This window comes from Erithacus rubecula (genome assembly GCF_903797595.1).
Source record: "Erithacus rubecula genome assembly, chromosome: 3".
Taxonomy (NCBI): Eukaryota; Metazoa; Chordata; class Aves; order Passeriformes; family Muscicapidae; genus Erithacus; species Erithacus rubecula.
Genome location: NC_136689.1, coordinates 28,771,105 through 28,790,825, shown reverse-complemented (window position 1 = coordinate 28,790,825; position 19,721 = coordinate 28,771,105). Strand labels below are relative to the sequence as shown.

At 37.8% G+C, this 19,721-nt stretch overlaps 1 protein-coding gene across 7 annotated transcripts in view; it reads right to left on the bottom strand.

Annotated features, from left to right (window-relative positions):
* Nucleotides 1-272: 272 nt before the first annotated feature.
* LOC306800329 (uncharacterized protein) overlaps nt 273-19,721 on the bottom strand; it is a 28,644-nt gene continuing 9,195 nt past the window's right edge. For 2 of the 7 annotated variants that reach the window (XR_013773810.1, XR_013773812.1), the window contains 2 exons: nt 4,396-4,676; nt 273-482 (listed from right to left, as the gene is read on the bottom strand). Coding sequence is in view for 1 of the 7 variants with exons in the window: in XM_079302330.1 (XP_079158456.1) it covers nt 4,623-4,676; nt 17,677-17,770 (148 nt within the window). In the remaining 6 variants the exon portion in view is untranslated. Of the gene's footprint in view, nt 483-4,395; nt 4,677-16,270; nt 16,423-17,676; nt 17,771-19,721 lie in introns of all 7 variants that reach the window. The other 5 variants (XR_013773809.1, XR_013773813.1, XR_013773811.1 and 2 more) reach the window with 4 other exon arrangements.

Here is a 19,721-nt window from a genome sequence, read left to right as displayed (position 1 = left end):
ATAAAACATTTTTTTTTTATTTGGTGAGGAGAGAACCCATTCCCAAGTGCTGATGTACAACTGATTAGAAATGAGCCATATGCTCCCCTAAGTTACTAATTCTGCTTACTAACGAGAAAAGCAGAAACAGTGTTGAGGACTCTGGGTGAAAGCCCCTTACTCTCTGCTGTGGTCTGTTTAGGTGTCAGAGCAATGGTGCTGTTTCACATCCTGACCCAGCCAGGAGCGCGGCCGAGCCTTGGTCCAGGACCCTGGAGAGTGCCTCCCCATCCCTGCGGGATGCCTGCCGCTCCCAGGGCTTGGGGGAAAAGATTCCAATGCAACACGTCTTCTCAGAGGAGGGGAAAATGCGTGGGTTCGGTTGCCCATCCTGTTAAGGGAGACAAGGCAGATATGTGTGCTGGGGATTTATGTGAGAAATTTACCCCAGGGAACGTTTTCTTTGTTCACTATACATTCCACACTTTCTGCCTGTTCTTTGCCTAAAATGGCAAAACAGTTTGTTTAAAGAGATTTTTTTTATAGACAGTCCTTTTTTTATTATTATTATTATTAAGTTATATCCTGACACGGAACTTTTAAATCTATTGATAGCATAGAAATGTCTCTGAGTCCTTCCTTCTTCCCTCTGAGGACTGCATAGACACACTTTACCTGTCATTTACCTTTGTCTGAATTGTTTACATCCCTCAACTGTGGTCACACAACTTTCTATTGATAACAATAACAACTGCACACACGAGCAGAGTTTTACAGAAAGTACAATGTGTTTTTACCTGGCAGCTACACTGGAGAACACTCCTCTCTGAGGATGGTTTCCAACACTCCACAGACCACAGGGTGAAAACTTCTAAGTAGCAGTAGAGTTTGAGTATTATTGTCTCTGAAGATGAACTCTAGAGCCTATTCTGATTTTAGAATTTCTTTCCCCAAACGATTTTCCTCATAGGGATTTTACTAAAAATCTCATAATTGGAATGACTTGATAGAATCCTAAAAATAGATCCCTGAGTGGATTTTAGCATACGTTTGGAAATATGTGCTCCGTTTTAAATCATAATTTAGATAATTTTTCATCTCGCAGCTTCACAGTGATGATCAGCTGGGAGAAGTGAAGTGTCTCCTGCTTTTTAATGACTTAGGAGAATGAACTATGCAGAGAAAAGAATGCACAATGGGATTCCTTTTTATACTTAATCAGAACACAAACCCTCACTATTCCTTACCAGAGGTGTTATTCCTCACCAACACAAATGTAGAAATTGCTTTAGGCTTTCTCATAAAAGCAATTTCAATTAAAAAGAGAAACACAAGGTAAGGAGGAAATGTTCAAGAGATTATGTTTTCTCTTATTTAACTGACAGGTTTCTTGATTATTTGGCTGGCTTTTAATAAAAAAATATCTGTCAGAAAATTTATATTCCAATAGGTAAGATTCCTGAACAAAAAGAACTCTGAGCAGAATGTTTCTTTACTAGTCAGGTACCAAATGGCTACTTATTCCTGCACATTGATAACATACACCAACACAGTGCACACAAAAAACCACACTTTATACATATCAATAAGCATGTGGGTGGAGGATCAGATGATCACTTTACATCAGTTCCAACATTCCTTTTTGGTGACTCTGTCTGTGAGAGTGCACACATCCATGCATAAAACTTCCTTGTCGATGAAGGATAGGACATGACAGGCATTTAGTTACAGGCTATTAGTGATTTGAAAGAGTAGGTGCAAAATGGGACTCTAAGAACAGCTGCAGAAAAGATTTTTTTATTTTTGTAGAGGGAAAAGTGAATCTTCATAGTACTAGAGAACAACAGAATTGAAAAAGGTCCAAAAGAATATCTGAAATTCCAGATCCTTTTCTAAGACCTTGAGCAAAAACCTCTTTGTGGTTGCTGGCACTAAAGACATGCTATACAGCTCGAGTAAACCTAATGCTTCTATTCAAGACTGTCTCAAAGGAATGAAGCCAACTAAAAGATTAGATGGAATCTGAGTTTTAGACTCAGAGATTCATTTGTAACTGGATTCCCCTTAACAGCAAATGCTATTTAATATTATTGATGTGGGCGTTGCAGTCCCCAGAAGCATGTCATCTCCTTGAAGAGCTCTGTAATTCCTTTGGTAAGATGACTGTACAGAAGTTCCCTTCCCTTTTGATAAATGACCCAGAGGGCATTTACTGAGTTCAAAGAAAAGGCATATTTTTTTCCCTTGCAAAGGTAGTCTATACAGAAAAGAGAGCACAAAGAATTTTACATTTTTCCCCTCCTATAGGTGCTTTATTTAATATGTATATTCATGAATAATGGTTTTTTTTCTAAACTGTTGACTCATCTTTACTTAGGTGCCATGTTGTCAAACAGCATTCTGAGCAAGTGATGGCATAACCTTATATAGGCTATGTAGGCTAACTCTATAAAGGCTTATCCCCAATAACATTATTTTTGAGTCAACTGCCCAAAAGAATAAGAATAATTTCACAATAAAAGATGCAGACAATATGTGTGCTGATTTGTAGGTTAAAATAACTGTACAAGTTAATACAAGAGTGAATGGAACTCAGTACAGTTATTTTTTGTGATGCTGTGATTTTAGCCCCAGGAAAAACAGAGGAATGAACCTTTAAAAATAAGAATGAATCTGTGATTTTTTTTCTTTTTCTTGATTCTTGAATATTGGTTAATTCTCTGATATGTTCAGATGTCCTGCTTTCCACAGGTATAAAGTTGATTTTCTTCCTAATAGCTGGTATAGTGCTGTGCTGTTGATTTAGCATGGCAATAATGTTGATAACATGGATGTTTAGCTGTTTCTGGATTTAGCATGAGAATAATGTTGATAAAACATGGATGTTTAGCTGTTTCTCAGCAGTGCTCATACTTTTTCAAGGACTTTTCAGTTTCAGTTTCTGCCTGAGAAGAGGAGCAATAGAAGCTGGGAGGGAACAGAGCCAGGACAGCTGGACCAAACTGGCTGAAGGGATATCCCACACCATGCACAGGATATAAACTGGGTGGGAGCTGGGCTGGAGGGTCCAATGAATGTCTAGGGCTCGGTTGGGCAGCAGTCAGCACGTAGTGAGCAATTGTATTGTGCATCACTTCTCTTTCTTGAGTTTTATTCCTTTCTCTCTGTTGTCTTATTTTTTGATTTCAAGAACTATTAATATTCTATTTTATTTCAAATATTACACTGTTTTAAAATTTTTTATTTAATTTAAATTTTAAAAATAATTTTAAATTAATAAAAAAGTATATTGTGGTTATTTCTTTTTAAAGGGAAATTTAAATTTTATCCCTTAGTTGTAATCCCCCCATATCTAAAGTTTTTACAGCAAATCTAACATTGTGTGGCAAGAACTGAAGCATATGTTAATCCATTTATTTTTTGCTAATGCTGTCCTGTGGCACATCCATCATATATGCACACAGAGGTTGAATGGAATTAATTAAATTTAAAGATACAAATTTTCTACTTACAACTGAAGAACAGTACTCAGTTTCAGGTTATTAATCTTATATTTCAGGTTTTCGTGTTGAAATTTCCATAGATCCCATTCCAGATTTATGCCAGAGATTAAGTGTAAAAAGGCAGCATAATTAATTTTCAGTTACTCCTTATCCTCATAATAAATATTATTTATGCTCATAATAAATATTATGTTCAACATATATAACTCATGAAGGCACACAGCCAGTAAATTTACCTGTTTTAATGCAAACTGCATTAAAACTCTTTCAGTGTACTTTTCTTTTACAGGCAAATTAGTGAGACTTTTTCCTACCAGACTGTCAGATAGTGCAAGAAGGACTAAAGCCACTTCAGGAAAGAAGACGCTATTTAAAAATGTCATATTTGCCATTTTGCTAAATACTACAGATTATATGAACATTATGTTACAATTTAACATTCATCTGCTTTAAGAGGGACAATTATCAGCTAAGAGATCTTGACTGCCACTGTGGTTGTGTCAGATTTAATGGGAACTGGTAGTGTTCATTTGAAGAGAACAAAACAAAAATCACTGCATTTTGCTATAAACTCTGTAACCTGGCTGGGGTTTGAATCAGATCCCATGTAATTTAAGGTAGGAAAACATCTCCATTACCTTTAAAAAGTAGGTTCTAAACAAACAACCAGTCAAAAAGGCCACAGTAGTCTCAGCTGCTAAAAGGAGTCTTGATGCCCAGTTCCTGATCTGTGCTTAAGCACATCCTGAAATGGATCAGCATGTTCTTAGTGTAGAATTTCCTGGGGTAAAATAATCACCTCATAGAGGTGTTAAATTAGTTTGCACGAGTCTATGGTGGCACTTTCCCTGGAGCATACAGAAACATCAAGTACTCTACAGTCAGCTGTAGAGTTAACATAGTTACTTATCACCTGTCTATCCATAGGTGGAGACATAGATCTTCCAGGGATCCCTATGACTTTGGTGCTGTAACTCAGATTTTGCAAAGCAGAGGTAACACATACTCTCAGTGAAGCTCATCTTCTCCCCTGCTGCTCCTTTCCCTGTAGCAATGACAGATCAGGGAAAATGGGCATTGACCAGCTCGCTGCTTCTTCACAGAACTCACTGCACAGGCTGACAAGGAAAGTGCTGGTGCTCAGACATGACACTCACTGTCCTGGTCCTGTTTCCCATCCACTCTGTGAATGTTCTAGAAAAGAAAAAGGTAATAGATTTTAATCATATCCCTTTCATATATTTTTCACCTTTGCAAGCCTTTCTTTGGTTTGCCCAGCCTTAATTCATGCTCCTACTGCTGTCCCACACAGTCCAGGGTTCAGCTTGCTTGCCCTGACATCAGCAAAATATTTTTTCAGCAAGATGATGACATTTACCTCAATATTGGAATCAAATACTTTAATTGCAAATTAAGCACTAAGAGTAGAGCTAAAGATGCATGCTGAAGACACAGAAAAAATTAGATGACTAAACTGAAGCTAATGCATGTGGGCTGTTAATCAGTGATATGACCTCTAAGACTATGCAGGACAGCTGGTGGAAAGAGCTGTCATTCTCTCCTGCTACAGCCTGAAGGAATCCAGCCCCTTCTTTTGCCTTCAGAGTTTGATAATGACTGACAGGTTGCAGAAAAAGCAGAGTTTGGAATTCAATGAGGAAACCAATAGTTAATATTTCCCCAATTTTACAGTCAAATGTAAACTCTTTGAGTTAGACAAGAAGATAGTAACCCTTTGAAGAACACATTAGAAATTAATAAAGTATCTCAAGATCTGATGTCAAATAGCAGACTGCATTTATGCAGAAACTTTAATACAAATAATCTTTCATTTTCTTACAAGCTTCCTATAGAAATTAACCCCATTGCTACAAAAGTTTTTAAGCTCATTTGAGTAGCTTGTGTACATCTATTTTTTCACATTAATCAAATGAAACATATAGGATAAATATTTATTACATAGTAAATACTAGCAAGAAAAGGCCTAAGTAACCTTTTAGCTTTATTATTTTATGTATTATTTTATTATTTATTTATTATTTTATTTTATTTTATTTATAATTTATCTTGTTTCTTATCCTCATTATAAATATTGTATTCAACCTTTTAGCTTTATATATAGTTGTGCTGGGCTAAGGTAAGCACAGACATGAGGCTTATAAAGACCATCACCCTTATAATTAATTTTAGACAACTTTGCTCTATTAGAATGAAAATAATTATGGTAACTATTAAAAAGAAAAGTGTTAAAAGACAAATCATTATTTCTCTAACTTGAATATATGTGTTTTTGGGGGGCTTTTTTTTTTGCATTTTGAAGGGTAAAGAGTGAGATAAAACCCAGTGAAATTTAGGCAAAGGTGTCTGTGGTGGACTCTCAGGTAAAACACACCCAAGACATTTAATAATTCTAATCATTTTAGAATAAAATTCTTGCAATGTTTATGCTGCTAATACAGGTGAAAAATACAGAACATGACAAAATTGCTTCTGCAGAAGCAAAAAATATTTGTAGTGATATCATCCATCATCTTTCAGGTATACCTCACCTTTTTGTGACATACAGTTTTTGAGGCTGCACCCATGTTGAAAAATACATTAATGAAGACCAAATATTTTGTGTTTTGCCATGAGCTCTTTAGCTCCTTTTTCAGCTGAGACGTTGCAAAATTTGATTGGGAAGGAGTTGTTTTCATCTGTGGCCTCATGGTGCCCATGACCACGGAAATTCAATACTCTACGCTACCAAATGGTTAAAGAAGAATAATGTATTGTTTTCCTGTCTTCAATATATTTTTATGCAGAGGACACCTGTTCTATTTCCCTGAAATAAATGGAAATGTTAGGGCACATCCTTCCAAGGGGATGCTGTCCCGGTTCTAGGTACTTAAAGTGGTAGATTTAGATTTTCTTTCACAGAAACACAGAATCACATCATGGGAAAGGTTGGAAGGGTCATCCTAGAGCACACTGCACAGAACTGCATCCAGACAGCTCTTGAATATCTCCAATGAGGGAGACTCCACATTCCCTCTGGGCAATCTGCTCCAGTGCTCAGTCACTGCACAGTAAAGTTCTTCTTCATGTTCAGGTGGAATTTCCTGTGCAGCAGTTTCTGCCCATTGCCTCTTGTCCTGTTGCTGGGCACCACTGAGAACAGCCTGGCTCCATCCTCTTGGCCCTCACTTCAGACCCTGACAGACATTTATGAGGTTCCCTCTCACTCATCTCTTCTCGAGGCTGAACAAGCCCAGCTCCCTCAGCCTTTCCTCATAAGAGATGTTCCAGCTCCTTAATGATCTTTGTAGCCCTCTGCTGGGCCTGCTCCAGGAGCTCCTTGTGTCACTTGTGCTGAGGACCCCAAAACTTGGTACATTTCTACAGATGCAGCCTCACCAGGGTAAGAAGAAGGGCAGGATCACCTCTCTCAACCTGCTGGAATTCTTCTTCCTGATGCCCCCCGAGATTCCTTTGGCCTTCTGGGCCACAAGGGCACAGTGCTGTCCTTCCAGTGTGATATCAGAGCTGTGGCTAAGGAAAGGCTGGATACACCACCTTGCTGGAGCAAAGCTCAGGGCAGACTGTGGTTACTAGGAGTCCTGTGATGCATTTGCATCAATGGCAGTCTTGCTGGGCCACATCACTACATGCCTCATTCTCTCCTGACCACTTCCTTGTCTTTCAGCTTCTACCACTTCCGTCTCCTCACTCAAGGCTACAATTACAACAAATGACTATGACTTTTGATGCTGTTTTGCATTTGGCCTGGCCAGTACAGACAGGTTATTAAAGGAAGCTACAAGAAAGCTGTACACGCCTACTGACTCTGAACAGTTTTTACTTATGCAGCAAATCAGAGCCTATCCCAACATCCAGGCTGTGATCAGAGCTAGTTTAAGACTAGGCTACTTTGGAGACTATGTCCCAGCTTGAATAAAGCAGGGAAGCACCAACAAAATTAAGAATTATTCTAAGTGAATAGCCTTCATATTTGCCTGATGCAAAGAATACAATCTGAAACTAAGCACAGCTCAAGCTTGTGGGTTTTTTACCATGGTTAGCTCAATCTCTCTATGATTAGATGTTGCTTATATAGCCACTGAAGAAGTAACTGAAAGTGTTTATGATATTCTCTGGAAGTATCTGCCACATAAAACTAAAATATAATGTTTCCAGAAAACATTGGCAAGTTGGTATTTGTCTGTAGAGAATAATCTTTTGTGTTGTTTGCAATCTGATATGCTTGTAACTTTCTTTTTCTTCATAATAATTGTTCTTTTTTCCACCTGAGTAAGCTAACAGAAGGATCTGGGGTTTGAGCATGTCATTCTCTCTTCATTCACTCTTCCTTTCAAGCAGGCACACAGAAAAATAACTCGTTCAACGCCAAAGCACTGCTTCCCATCTTTTCAGTGCTGAAAAGAAAAACCACTGACTTTTCTTTTAAAAAGCCACACTTGTCATTCCTCCTGTTCAAGCCTAATCACAGATATTTAAGGTGGCTGACAGCCACAAGTGACATTGCTTACAGTCTCTTGAAACATGCACTTCTTAACTTTAATATCCTTTCAAATAACTGTTACTTGTTGCTTTCATTTAAAAGAGAAACCTGCTCATTTTTCAACAATATTTCATTAATGCAAAGTAATCTATTTGGATCTGAATGAGATATCTATTTTTAAACCTAGCCCCTTCTTGTGCCTTCTGTGCAGTTGGCAGGGAAGCTAGCAGGAAGGGGCCAAGGGGCTGTCCAGAGCAGGTCACCTTTCCACAGCCCATTGTGCAAGACCCAGACAGATAGATGATCAGCTGTTCTAAACTGGTGCTTTGTTTCATTTATTTTCTACTTCAGTTGGAACAGACCTACAAAGATCAACCAGTCCAACTGCCTGAACACTTCAGGGCTGACCAAAACTTACATTAATGGCATTGTTCAAATGCCTCCTAAACACTGACAGGGCTGGGTGATCCACCATGATCTACCACCTCCCTAGGAGAGAATGGAATGGAATGGAATGGAATAGAATAGAATAGAATAGAATAGAATAGAATAGAATAGAATAGAATAGAATAGAATAGAATAGAATAGAATAGAATAGAATTAGAATAGATTTGTGGTAGAAGAGACCATAAGGATTATCTAATTCCAACCATCCTGCCAAAGACAGGAGTGTCTTTCACCTGACCAGATTGCTCAGAGGTCCATCCAACCTGGCCTTAAACATTTCCAAAGATGGGGCCTCCTTAACTATCCTGGGCAACATATTCCCATGCTTCATCAGCTTCATAGGAAAGAATTTTGTTCTCATCTCTAATCTAAACCTACCCTCTTTCAGTTTGAATCCATTCCCCCTTATCCTGTGACTACATGTTTTTGTAAATACTCCTTCTCCATCCCTCTTGCCGGTTCCCTTCAGCTACTAGGAGGCTGTAATTAGGTCACTGTGAAACCTCTTTTCCAGCTGAATAAAGCTGAACTTTGGCTCTACTTTAGCTTGTTTTCCTGCCTTCACTGATGTATACCTGACACTTACCACTGCCTGAAGTTATGAACACCTTATTGTTCTGAGCAGTGATGAGAGGCTAGTTGGGGAGGAGATGAAGGAGCTGCAATTTCTAGCATATGGGTTGGAAGGAACAAGCCATGTCATTACATGTGGAATGGAAGCTAAAGATACTGAAAAATATCTATGTTTTCTTGCAATTTCAGTTTCCCAGTTGGTCTGAACAACAGCTATGTAATGAGCTCAGTATTATCCAAGGGACTAGGGATACAACCTGTGCTTTGTACCCTACCCTCAATAGGTGTGAAACTGCTGGGAGAAGACTTGCTTAGTCTTCAAAACTTTGTTAGGCTGATGTGAAGAGCTGCTGCTGTTAGTGTGTACATTAACAGAACCTCAGAGAGCTAAAAATCATTTCTGTTAGGAAATGTGGGACAGCCTCATTAAAAAAAAAAATAAAAAGGGCATTGCTTATGCCTTCATGATTGTTTAATCATGGTTGTTATTCCACCAGGAGTCACTCAGAGGCTGCAGTCCCTCTAGGGGTTTCCCTATCTGTCTTCACAGTAATTGACCTAGCCAAAAAACCTTTTCTCTTTTCTGTAAATGAACTTGAAGTTACATGAAGCAGGGTCAGCTGATGAAACCACTCCTCACTACAGAAAAGGGAAAAACATTCCTTGTGTTTCGCCTCCTCTCTGTCCCCTAGCACCTGCTCCCACCATGTAGGTGGCACTGGGCACCTCTTTGTGACCTGTTCACTCAGCACACAAGCCCAGGAAAAGAGAACATTCCCTATAAGTAGTGAACTTGAGCAGCGAGCTCAGTTGGCTTGGGAGGGGGCTGACAAATATTAGAGCAAGTAGAGAAGGAGAAAGGACTCTGTGGGAGCCAACAGTGCTTGCAGTGAGGCCCTGTGAGCATAGGAGGAGCAAAACCTAGAAAAGGGGATTGTGGAAATATGTCCTGAAAATTTTAGCCTCTCTTTCTCAAAAGTGTCAGTATTTACTTGTGAGAGTCTTATCAGAAATACCGCTCAAGGAAAGGAAGAAAGATGAAATGCAGTGGAAACAGATCATTATTTGTAAAATCACTGGAACAGCATTAACCTGGACAATGTAAGAATAAAAAACTCACTGCACAATTACAACATTCTTCCTTTTTTAAAATATATTGCTGCTTTCTGAAAATTGTATTTAATAATTTTGTTCTTTCAAGATTACCCAATAATATGTCTTTAATTCTAGCATTTAAAACTAGTTTCCATTAATTAAATCAAATATTTTGAACAACCTGAAGAGAACAATTTATTATTATAACACATATAAATAGCACATTTATCTAGACTATGGAAGAAAATATTGTGATCAAAAAATACATTACTCATGGAACTAGTAAAATAGCACCACTTGAATGCTCATTTTTCAATATACAATGCATTGTATAAAATGAGCTTTATTAATAAAATGTCATAATAAAACCAAAACAAAATTTAAAGTTGAATACTACATTATCAAAATATAAAAACTTTATTGAGTAAAACCATATTCTAGAAAGTAAGACTAGTCAAACTACATCATGCACAGACCTAAAGTCCAGTTCTGTTACCAATGATAATTAAAACTCCCAGAACAAGGCAGGTCATAATAAAGCATATTCTGTCTATGCCACCTGTTGAGAATTCACCTTTTTATCTTCCTTTAGGTTGGTCTCCTATATCAAGCATTGGAGATTAGAGGGCCCACCAAGAAATTCTTTGATGTCAGGGAAAATTCCTTTGGAAAATGTTTGTTCGTCCTTTTATGTCCTTCAATTTAAAATTTGCTTTTTTAGCAATAAAAATTGCATGCAGTTCCACTATAAATATCTCAACCAAACAGATTTCGTATAAAATAGTTACAAAATTTAGACCTAAGATTATACTCATAAATTATCTTAAACACTGAGAAGTATTTTACCATCAATATACTAAAGCAAACCCATAACACAAATATAGCATCTTATTTCTTCACGTTTAAGACATGACTTTAAAATGGATTATTTTTTATTCTTTTTCTTCTGTACATTCTGAATAGGTGCACAGGCTGTCAGCACATTGGCTTTCTAAGTAACATCATCTTGTTCTAGAGCAATGCTAAGCTGACCTATGGAGTACCTCCTTTATTTTTCCAGTGGAATGACTATTCTCTACTGACTTCAATCCCTTAGGGCTTCAATATAACCTAGTATTCCCTAAAATAAGTTTGTTTTTCATGTCACGGATAATGGTTTTTTTTCCCCAAAAACATTACAGCTTTTATTTTCCTTGCCCAAAAAGCCATCATGTGTATCAGCAGTAATTTCATATCCTTTCTGCCCTCTGCTGACCTACATTCAAAACTTCCCTTAGAAGAAAATCTTTCTTCCAACTCAACAAAGTACTCTAAACTCAGATTTAAAGAACTCTTTATTGCAATCTTAGTGAGACAGCAAAGTCCACTAGTAAGGAAGATCCTCTTGGATTTGGCAAATGCAAGTGCAGTGCTTGTTCCACAAAAGCTTTTCTCAGCACTCTAGGCAAGTCATATAGATGGATCCATGATCTTGAATAACCTTTTTGAGTACATACAGACTTTAACACCTCTGTGCTTTGATATCCCAGGTGTAGTGGGAGAAATAAAACTCCCTGTTTTCACCTGAGTGTTGTAAACATAAGAATGTAAAGATTAGAGGGCTTTTACACATCCTGGAACAAACAATTAATGATAAGATCCTCTTTATCAGCCTTGCAGGGATCTCATTGATGACAGACTCAAGCAATTTTTCAGAATGTGTGTATACCTGAATGTACTCATTTTTTACAAACAACAGGAAGATCTTTATTTAATTCTGGTGCAAAATGGGAACTGCACAAAAAAATGTGCTACACAAAAATACACTCTTGTATTATTAATTAAGAAATAGAATAATAATTAAATTAAATAGAAAAATGAATCCTACTAAAATCAGTGCACTTTGTACTATTAAATTATTAAATACCATAAATAGCTCAAGCTTTCCTTAGTGTTCCAATTAAGTTTCAACTGTATATTACTCTATTATCAATGATATACCTGCAGCAAAGGCAGGCTTGAAGAGCATTACCTTCCAGTTTTTGCCTTCATTAGTAATTGTAGCAATGCTGTTTACCAGAGTTTATAGAACCTTATTGATGAGTATTTTCACTGCTTGGTTGCAAGACAGGCTGTTCATCTTTGAGGGATGGTTCCACAGCTCTAGGCAGCTGACTCAACACCTCTCTACAGCTGATGAACATACTGCCTGCCCTTCCCTTCCTTCCTTTCTGCCCAAGCACTGACCACTCACTCCTGATGCTTGCACCATGCTGGCTCCACAGTTAATGAGATCCTTTTGGGAACCACTTTTAGTCAGCAGTGGGTCATGTCAATTCACAACAAAGCCTGTTATAACTGGAACAAGGAAGGATGGGTGCTTGAGGAGACAAGAACATGTGAATCAGGAAGAAAGGGAGCAAGGGCGTGGGGAGCAAGGCTTTCTTAGCCACTGAGATCATTTACAGTCAATGCTAACTCTTGCCTTTAATGTGTTCCTTCACTAATAGTGAATATAGGCTAAAAAGATCAGTAGGCAGGTTCATTCATATTGAAGTGATACTTTCAGTGCTTCTTTTCTGGAATACATTTAGTATCTGTTGAAGGATCACATCCTAGGCACATTCTTCAGATTTTTGGGTCTTCTTGTAATGAAATTAGAAGATCAGACACTTGGGATAACACTGACAGGTTCTTCCCAAACTATGGCACAGCCACACAGCTATTGGCATAAGCATCCTCTCCTCAGAAGCCAAGTAGCAGAATTGGCAAAAATTGTCATTAACTTGTGACTTGTGACTGGGAAATACTGCAATGGTCAAGAACAATTTGGGATTTTTTTGAAAGCAAGTAAAAAATGCCTGCAATAAAGAATAATTTTTTTAAAAAAGGCTGACATACTTTAGACCTGAAATTCTTTAAGAATATTAAATATCCAGCCAAGGAGCTTTTCCAAATTATAGAGTACTGTGAGACTTGTAAACCCAGTGAAATGGTAATGCCTTATCACTCAATTCAGCTTTTGCTTAAGATAAATTACTAGGAGCAAGGTCAAAGAGGATACTAGACCAGCATGTCCCATATGCCATAGCAGCTCTTCAGAGAGAATTACTATATTGCACCAGTTAAAGCAGCATTAGCCTTTCTTTGTAAATATCTGCATTGGCAACGTGATCAACTTTCACAAATACTTTGAGAATGGTAACTGTTTCATCCTTCCTGCTTATTTTTAGGCTCATCCACATATTCTGTGAATTTGAATTATATGCTTTAAAATCGCTATGAGGCCACCACGTCCCAATGCTGCTCATGTGCCATGTCTCATACTGAGTCCTTGTGAGACATTCTTCATTCTGGGCTTATTTGTTCACTAGGTATAACTTAAGCTAGCTCTGCCCCATTTGTCCTAAGGTCAGACTAGTTTCTCCTGTTTGCATTTCCTGGTTAGCTTTTCCCTCCTGGTACATCAGTCAACTTGTTGCTGTACACAGGTTGAAGCTGAAAACCAGTGTATGTATAATTGGATAATTGGAGTCTGGGCTTGAAATCTGAGCTGAAGTAACAGCTATAAGGTGTTCATGTGGGTCATGCTGCCAGCAAGGGCAGCTCAGGAGTACAAACAGCATGCCTCTCTTTGCAGCTATGATACAAGCACAGTCTCACAGCCTGGCTGAGCCTCTTACAAAGGAGACAAAGAAGAAGAGGCCTCATGAAAACAAAGAGAATATGTGTAGAGGTGTTCTGCTAACACCACAGGGAAGAAATGCTGTCACATCTCTTGTAGTTGATCTCCACTGCTGCTGAAAGGTGCAATTCTAATCTGTGCCTGGCCTCATCTTCTCACCTGGCCTTTGTGCTGGGGCTGTGCTGCTTCATCACCACAGGCAGCTGAAACAGCTTAGCTGAGAAAATATCTTTTGTGTGACTGTTTTTTTCACTTGTGTTAAATGAGTTTCTCTGAGTTGCTGCATGGCCACACTGGTACAACCACAAGGAAACCAGTGGTGATGCACACCAGTGCAAGAAGAAGAACCATTCTTTTTAGAAGAGTACCTTCTCAATTTAGCTGAAGGCAGTTGTGAAGCCACACAGCTGCACATGAACCTGGCACAAGTAAGAACATTTCTGTGAATCAGCATATAAAACTAAATGCCAAACCCAGAAGACTTTAAATAGTTAGTCTAGCACTGCATATGCTAATGACTAGTGCTGAAATGACCAGTGAGATCAGTATAGACCACCATGATTGGAAAGATCATGGCTTTTTTGAGACAAGCATTGTCAAGAACAACTGAGAGAAAGCAGATGTTAAATGTTTCTGAAGTTTTTCTGTGAGTAAAAATGGGAGATTACAAACTCTGTCAAAACAGAGAAAATAAAAATCCCCGATATGGATTAGAAAATAAAGAATCCGCAATATATCCTCTGATACAAAACAGAAGGGAACAAACTGGCATAAGCTCCAGCATGCCAGTTTTCTAGAGCTGCTACCTGCTTTGCTGTGCCAGCTATCTCAACTTTACACAGAGACTGCAGGAACTTTGCACAAAATATTTACTGATCACATGAAGCACATGTCAGGTTTGACTTTGGTTATCCCTGTTGTTTCCCCTTCTCACTCTCTGTTTGAACCAGGAAAAACAGATAGTGTCAGCATAGGGATGTGGATCAGGGAATTCTATTTCGAATAAAATTTGTTGCCAAACTGACATAATAGTTTAGCTGCTCATAGCCAAATATTGCACCTGTATCATTGTGTGGTTTCAGCAGCCACTGTCTGGCTGTTCTCTGCCCCTTCCTGTCCCTAGTGATTGAATGCATACATTCCCAAAGAGGGAGACTTAATGGTATCTAAAGAGTTTGGCACCCCGTTCATGCTCTTTAGCCATCTCAGCTAAGCACCAGAGCAGAGCCTACTCTAGAGCTGTGAGGTGCCCTTGTGAAGCCTCAGGACAGATGCCACTTCAGTGAGAATATCTTCCATTTTTTAATATACACTAAAACATTTTTTAATACACATTAAACCAAACTCTCTCTCTCTTAATTATGTTTCAATTTTATTTTCTCAGGTAGGTTAAGAGAGAAACGATTTCCACATTACATTTTATGTTGACCTTTGTAATTTGTTTGGCAAGTTTAATGTTTCATTGTAGGAAAAAAAAAAAACAAAACCCAAAAGATATCTTTCACTATCTGACAACTGAATTTAGCAGTGCTCGTACATTTGTCATTGCCAGTATGTATTTCATCAGGAAACCACATGAGATAAATTAGATTTCCTGTTCAGCTTATAGAGCAACAGAAGCCATCTAGCCAGTGCAGAGTTGTTATCCACTATTACAAAAGACACAACTCTGACATTAAGACTCTTTAGTAGTTCATCTGAAGACTAACATGAATGGGCTGCATGATGTCAGATTGGTTCTGTCCATCTCTGTGAGCTCTTTATTTCAAAATACAGTAAATTTGCTGCCTGGGAAAATTGTCTTTCATGACAGGCAACTGTGCCTATGGTCTAAAATATAAATTTAAATATACAGCTATAAATTAAGGTGTTCTTCTAAGGCAGATGTAGAGATGTTCATGGCCACATTCTTCTGCTAAGAAGAAAAACTTGAACTCTGCAATTTTTTAGCAGAAGCTTCATTGAGTACCATGTAATTCCAAGGAGTATCCAAGAGCAATTTCCTTTTTTTGGTTACATAATAACAAAACTTGATGAGAAGAATTTTCTTATTATTTAGAAAATGACTTTTAGCTCCTTGTAAGTTAGTCTTGGCAATCTACACAAAGCTCTTTACAAAAAAGAAATCATGTATATTTCCATCATAATTTAACTTAAAAACAAGGTAAAAAGGAAACCACTAAAGAAACCATAAAGATATGATGAATGTAAATCGGCATATTTTCTTCACTGTTTTTCTGGTATTTTTTCCTTGTAAGAGAAGAAGGAACAGATTCCAGTAACCACCTCCCATAACCCATAGCATCAAATACCTGTATTTACAAGGCCAGCAGCAAATGAATGCTTTCCTCCAGAGAGGTTTAAATTTCATTAAAATGAATCAGTTACAATTGAAAGGCTACAACTATTTGTTGGAAGAGGGGTGGTTTGTGGTTTTCATAGGGTTTTTTTCTTCTCTGGAGTGCCATCTGTGGCAGAAGAGCTATTCAGTTGTATGACATAGCTCACCTGCACACCCACAAAGATGCTCAGAGAGACAGTGGAAGATGAGGAATCCAAATTATACAATTGGGCTACTCTCACAGAATACATCAGACCACTGAAGACCAATCTCCACAAGTCCAGAGGAGTACAGGGAAGGCAGAGTGGCAGGCAGGAACCTAGAATCATACAATCAAAGAATCATTTACATTGGAAAAGACCTGTAAAATCATTGAGGCCAATTGTTAATCCAGCACTGACAAGTCCACCACTAAACTATGTCCTTAAGTGTCACAATTATCTTTTAATATCTTTTAAATACCTCCACAGCTGGAGTAATACCTCCACCACTTCATTGTGCAGCCTGTTTGAAGGCTTGGCAACCCTTTCAGCAAAGAAATTTTTTTCATATTTAATCTCAACCTTCCCTGATGCAACTTGAGGCCTTTTCATGATGTCCTATCCCAGGTTAGCTGGGAAAAGAGGCTGAACTCCACCTGGCTACAGCCTGCTCTCAGACAGTTGTGGAGAGCTGTAAGGTTCCTCCTGAACCAGGAGGATTTTCTCCAGGATAAACCCCAGCTCCCTCATAGGACATGCGCTCCAGACCCTTCTCCAGCTCCACTGTCCTTCTCTGGACACTCTTCAGCACCTTTCTTGTAGTGAGGGGCCCAAAATGAACTCAGGGTTCAAAGTGTGTCCTCACCAGTGAGAAATAAACACTTTATTCAGGCCCCTCCCTGGAGTCTCCCAGCAGGGAGCCAGTGTCCAGGTGGGAAAGCCATCACAACAAGGTGCTGCAAGCAATCTGCTCCCTAGATCCCCTTTCAGACCAAGCGAAGGTGCTGCCTAGGGGAGGGATACATCATTCAGTGCAAGAGAAGAGCATTTTCAAGTTGTATGGGATTTACTACATAATGTTTAGGGAAGGGTCCAGACGCAGGAAAAGGGAGATATTTAGGTGATTTGGGGAGGAACAAAAGTGGGAAAATAGAGGGGTAAGGGGATAAAAATGGCCAGTTATGTGTAAATACAGTGTATTTCAATATTTCTATGTCTCACTACCTCTATTTTTTTTTTTTTGTTCGTGTTTTAATTCTTTTCGCCACTGACTTATTCCAGAGAAGCAATCTGGCAACCAGTAATTTATTATAATGTAGTTTGGATAGAGAAAATTAATAGGTATCTAACTAGTTTCTTCCAATTAGCTTCAGCAATATTTGGAAGGAAAAGTCTCTTAAAGCTGCAAAGATTAATAATAAACTTGACATACAGCTTTCCTTCTGAAAAGCTATTTTACTTCATTTTCTGTTTTGTAAATTTTGTCTTTATTGAAATGTTTACTTAATTTTCTGCTATTGAAGCAAGTGTCAAATATTAATATTGAGAACAGAGACCGAATTTTTATGTAAACACAGTATCTAAATATTTACCTCAGATATTTTCTGTGAAGTGGTCCTAGAATTAAAACATTTATAATGCTTCATTGTCATCACTGTTTTCAAGAATTCTTGAACAATGAGTAGTCTGAATAGAGGAGAATAAAATATCATCTTCAGAAAAGAAAAATCAGAAGTCAACATAATTTCAACATCAAGAACAATACTTTAATAAATTATTAAATTGACACTTTCAAAGCACGTGGAGGGTCAGTGACAAAGAAACAGGAAGGGAAGATTTGTTGCAAGAAAAATGCCTGATAAACTGCTATGTGTTCTTTAACAGATTATCTGGTTTGTAGCAAAAAAGGCAGTAGAAGAGATGTATATGGACTTGTGGGAACTTTGGGCACTCTTACTTGATATTTTCATTAACAGGGTACAGAAACATTTTGTTCTGGGCTAACTTGCTGCACACAATAGATGCATAATTGCTTGAAGAAAATACTCCTAGACTTACTTATATTTTGTTTACAAATAAAAATGATATATAATAGGGAATTTTGTTAGGGTCTGGTCAAAATTTGATCCAATGCAAAATCTGCACTTATGACTTGGTTGATGGAATGGAGAGCACACTCAAAAAATGCCAAAGATTGGTGCAAGGGAGCTGAAGGATGAGAATTCAAAATAACTTTGATAAATGGGAGAAGTGGTCTGCAATCAATAAGATGAAACTCAATAAATACAAGAACCAGGTACTATACTGAGGCTAGAAAAAAATCAAATGCATAACTACAAAATTCAGAATACTAACAGCACTGCAGAAAGAGACCTGGCTATTGCAATAAACCACATATTGAATAGAATCCATGATATCATGCTGATGGAAAAACAGAAAAAATCATCCTGGGACACTCTAATAGATATGTCATATGTAAGGCAGGATTAGTAATCATTTTTCTTAACTCATCTTTCAGAAGACTCTCTTTGGGGTAGTTTAATACAATAGTAGATAAAGAAGAGTAGTTTTTAAAAATTGTTTAAAATAATATGAAAAATTATTGAAAAAGGGAGAGGTAATATGTGCTCTAAAACATAAAGGCTGATGGCAGGTGTGGAGGTGATATCTCAACCTTCCAATGTGTAGAAAATCCTGAGAAGCAGGGATCCCACTTCATGATTGTGCTTCATGACATTGAAGGTGTGCCAGAACCTTGCTGGCTTTAATTGCAGCTGGAAAGGTTTAGGATAAAACAAGAAAACCTTCTGACTCTAAGGACAGCTACAGATAGAAATAGGTCACCAAGAGCTGTGGTATAATCTCCACTATTCAACTTTCTAAGCAAAGGTTAGAAAAATACTCATCAGAGTTTCCCCATTCCTTTGAGGAAGAGGCAAACAGTGGATCCTGCTGGATTTTCATTCTTGTTACTTTTGTTACAGTCTCAAAAAACCAGAAAGTTGTAACTTAAATTAGCTTTTTTTAAAAAAATTTTTAGTACTAATTGTTTTCATGACAGTTTCTGACAGTGACTTGCCTTTCAGAAATTCATGCCCTGGTGGTCTGCTCATTTTAAACAGCAACATCTGCAGAGGTTAGATCCCTTGTTGACTTTGATCCATTCTCTCAAGACAGCTTAATGCATCTCTTGATGCCTGCTGGTCTTTGATTCCAAATATTTATCTTCTTTCAGATTTATTTGTGACCACCTGAATTTTTCTTTTCCTCCCAGAACCTCTTTGACACATTCATCAGCTACAGAGTTCAGATGATATTGTTCTTGATGCCTCCCCCTGGCATCATGGAGACTGCTTTTAACTCTTCATATGCTTATTTATTATTCAAATACACTATCTAATGCAGTATGTTTGTTCTTTTAATCATAATACTATAATGTAGTTAAATATTTACCAAGTTGATTTTAAGGATTTTATTTTCTAAAATACTTTGCCTTAGATTTAATGGTTTTATGCCTGTGGACACCTATTCTGGAGTTAAGATCACTACACTAATCTTCACTATCTTGCAGCTACTGTGACAGGGAGAGTCAGCTGTAATTACTTCTTAAATCAGATCTCATTTGTTACTTAGGACT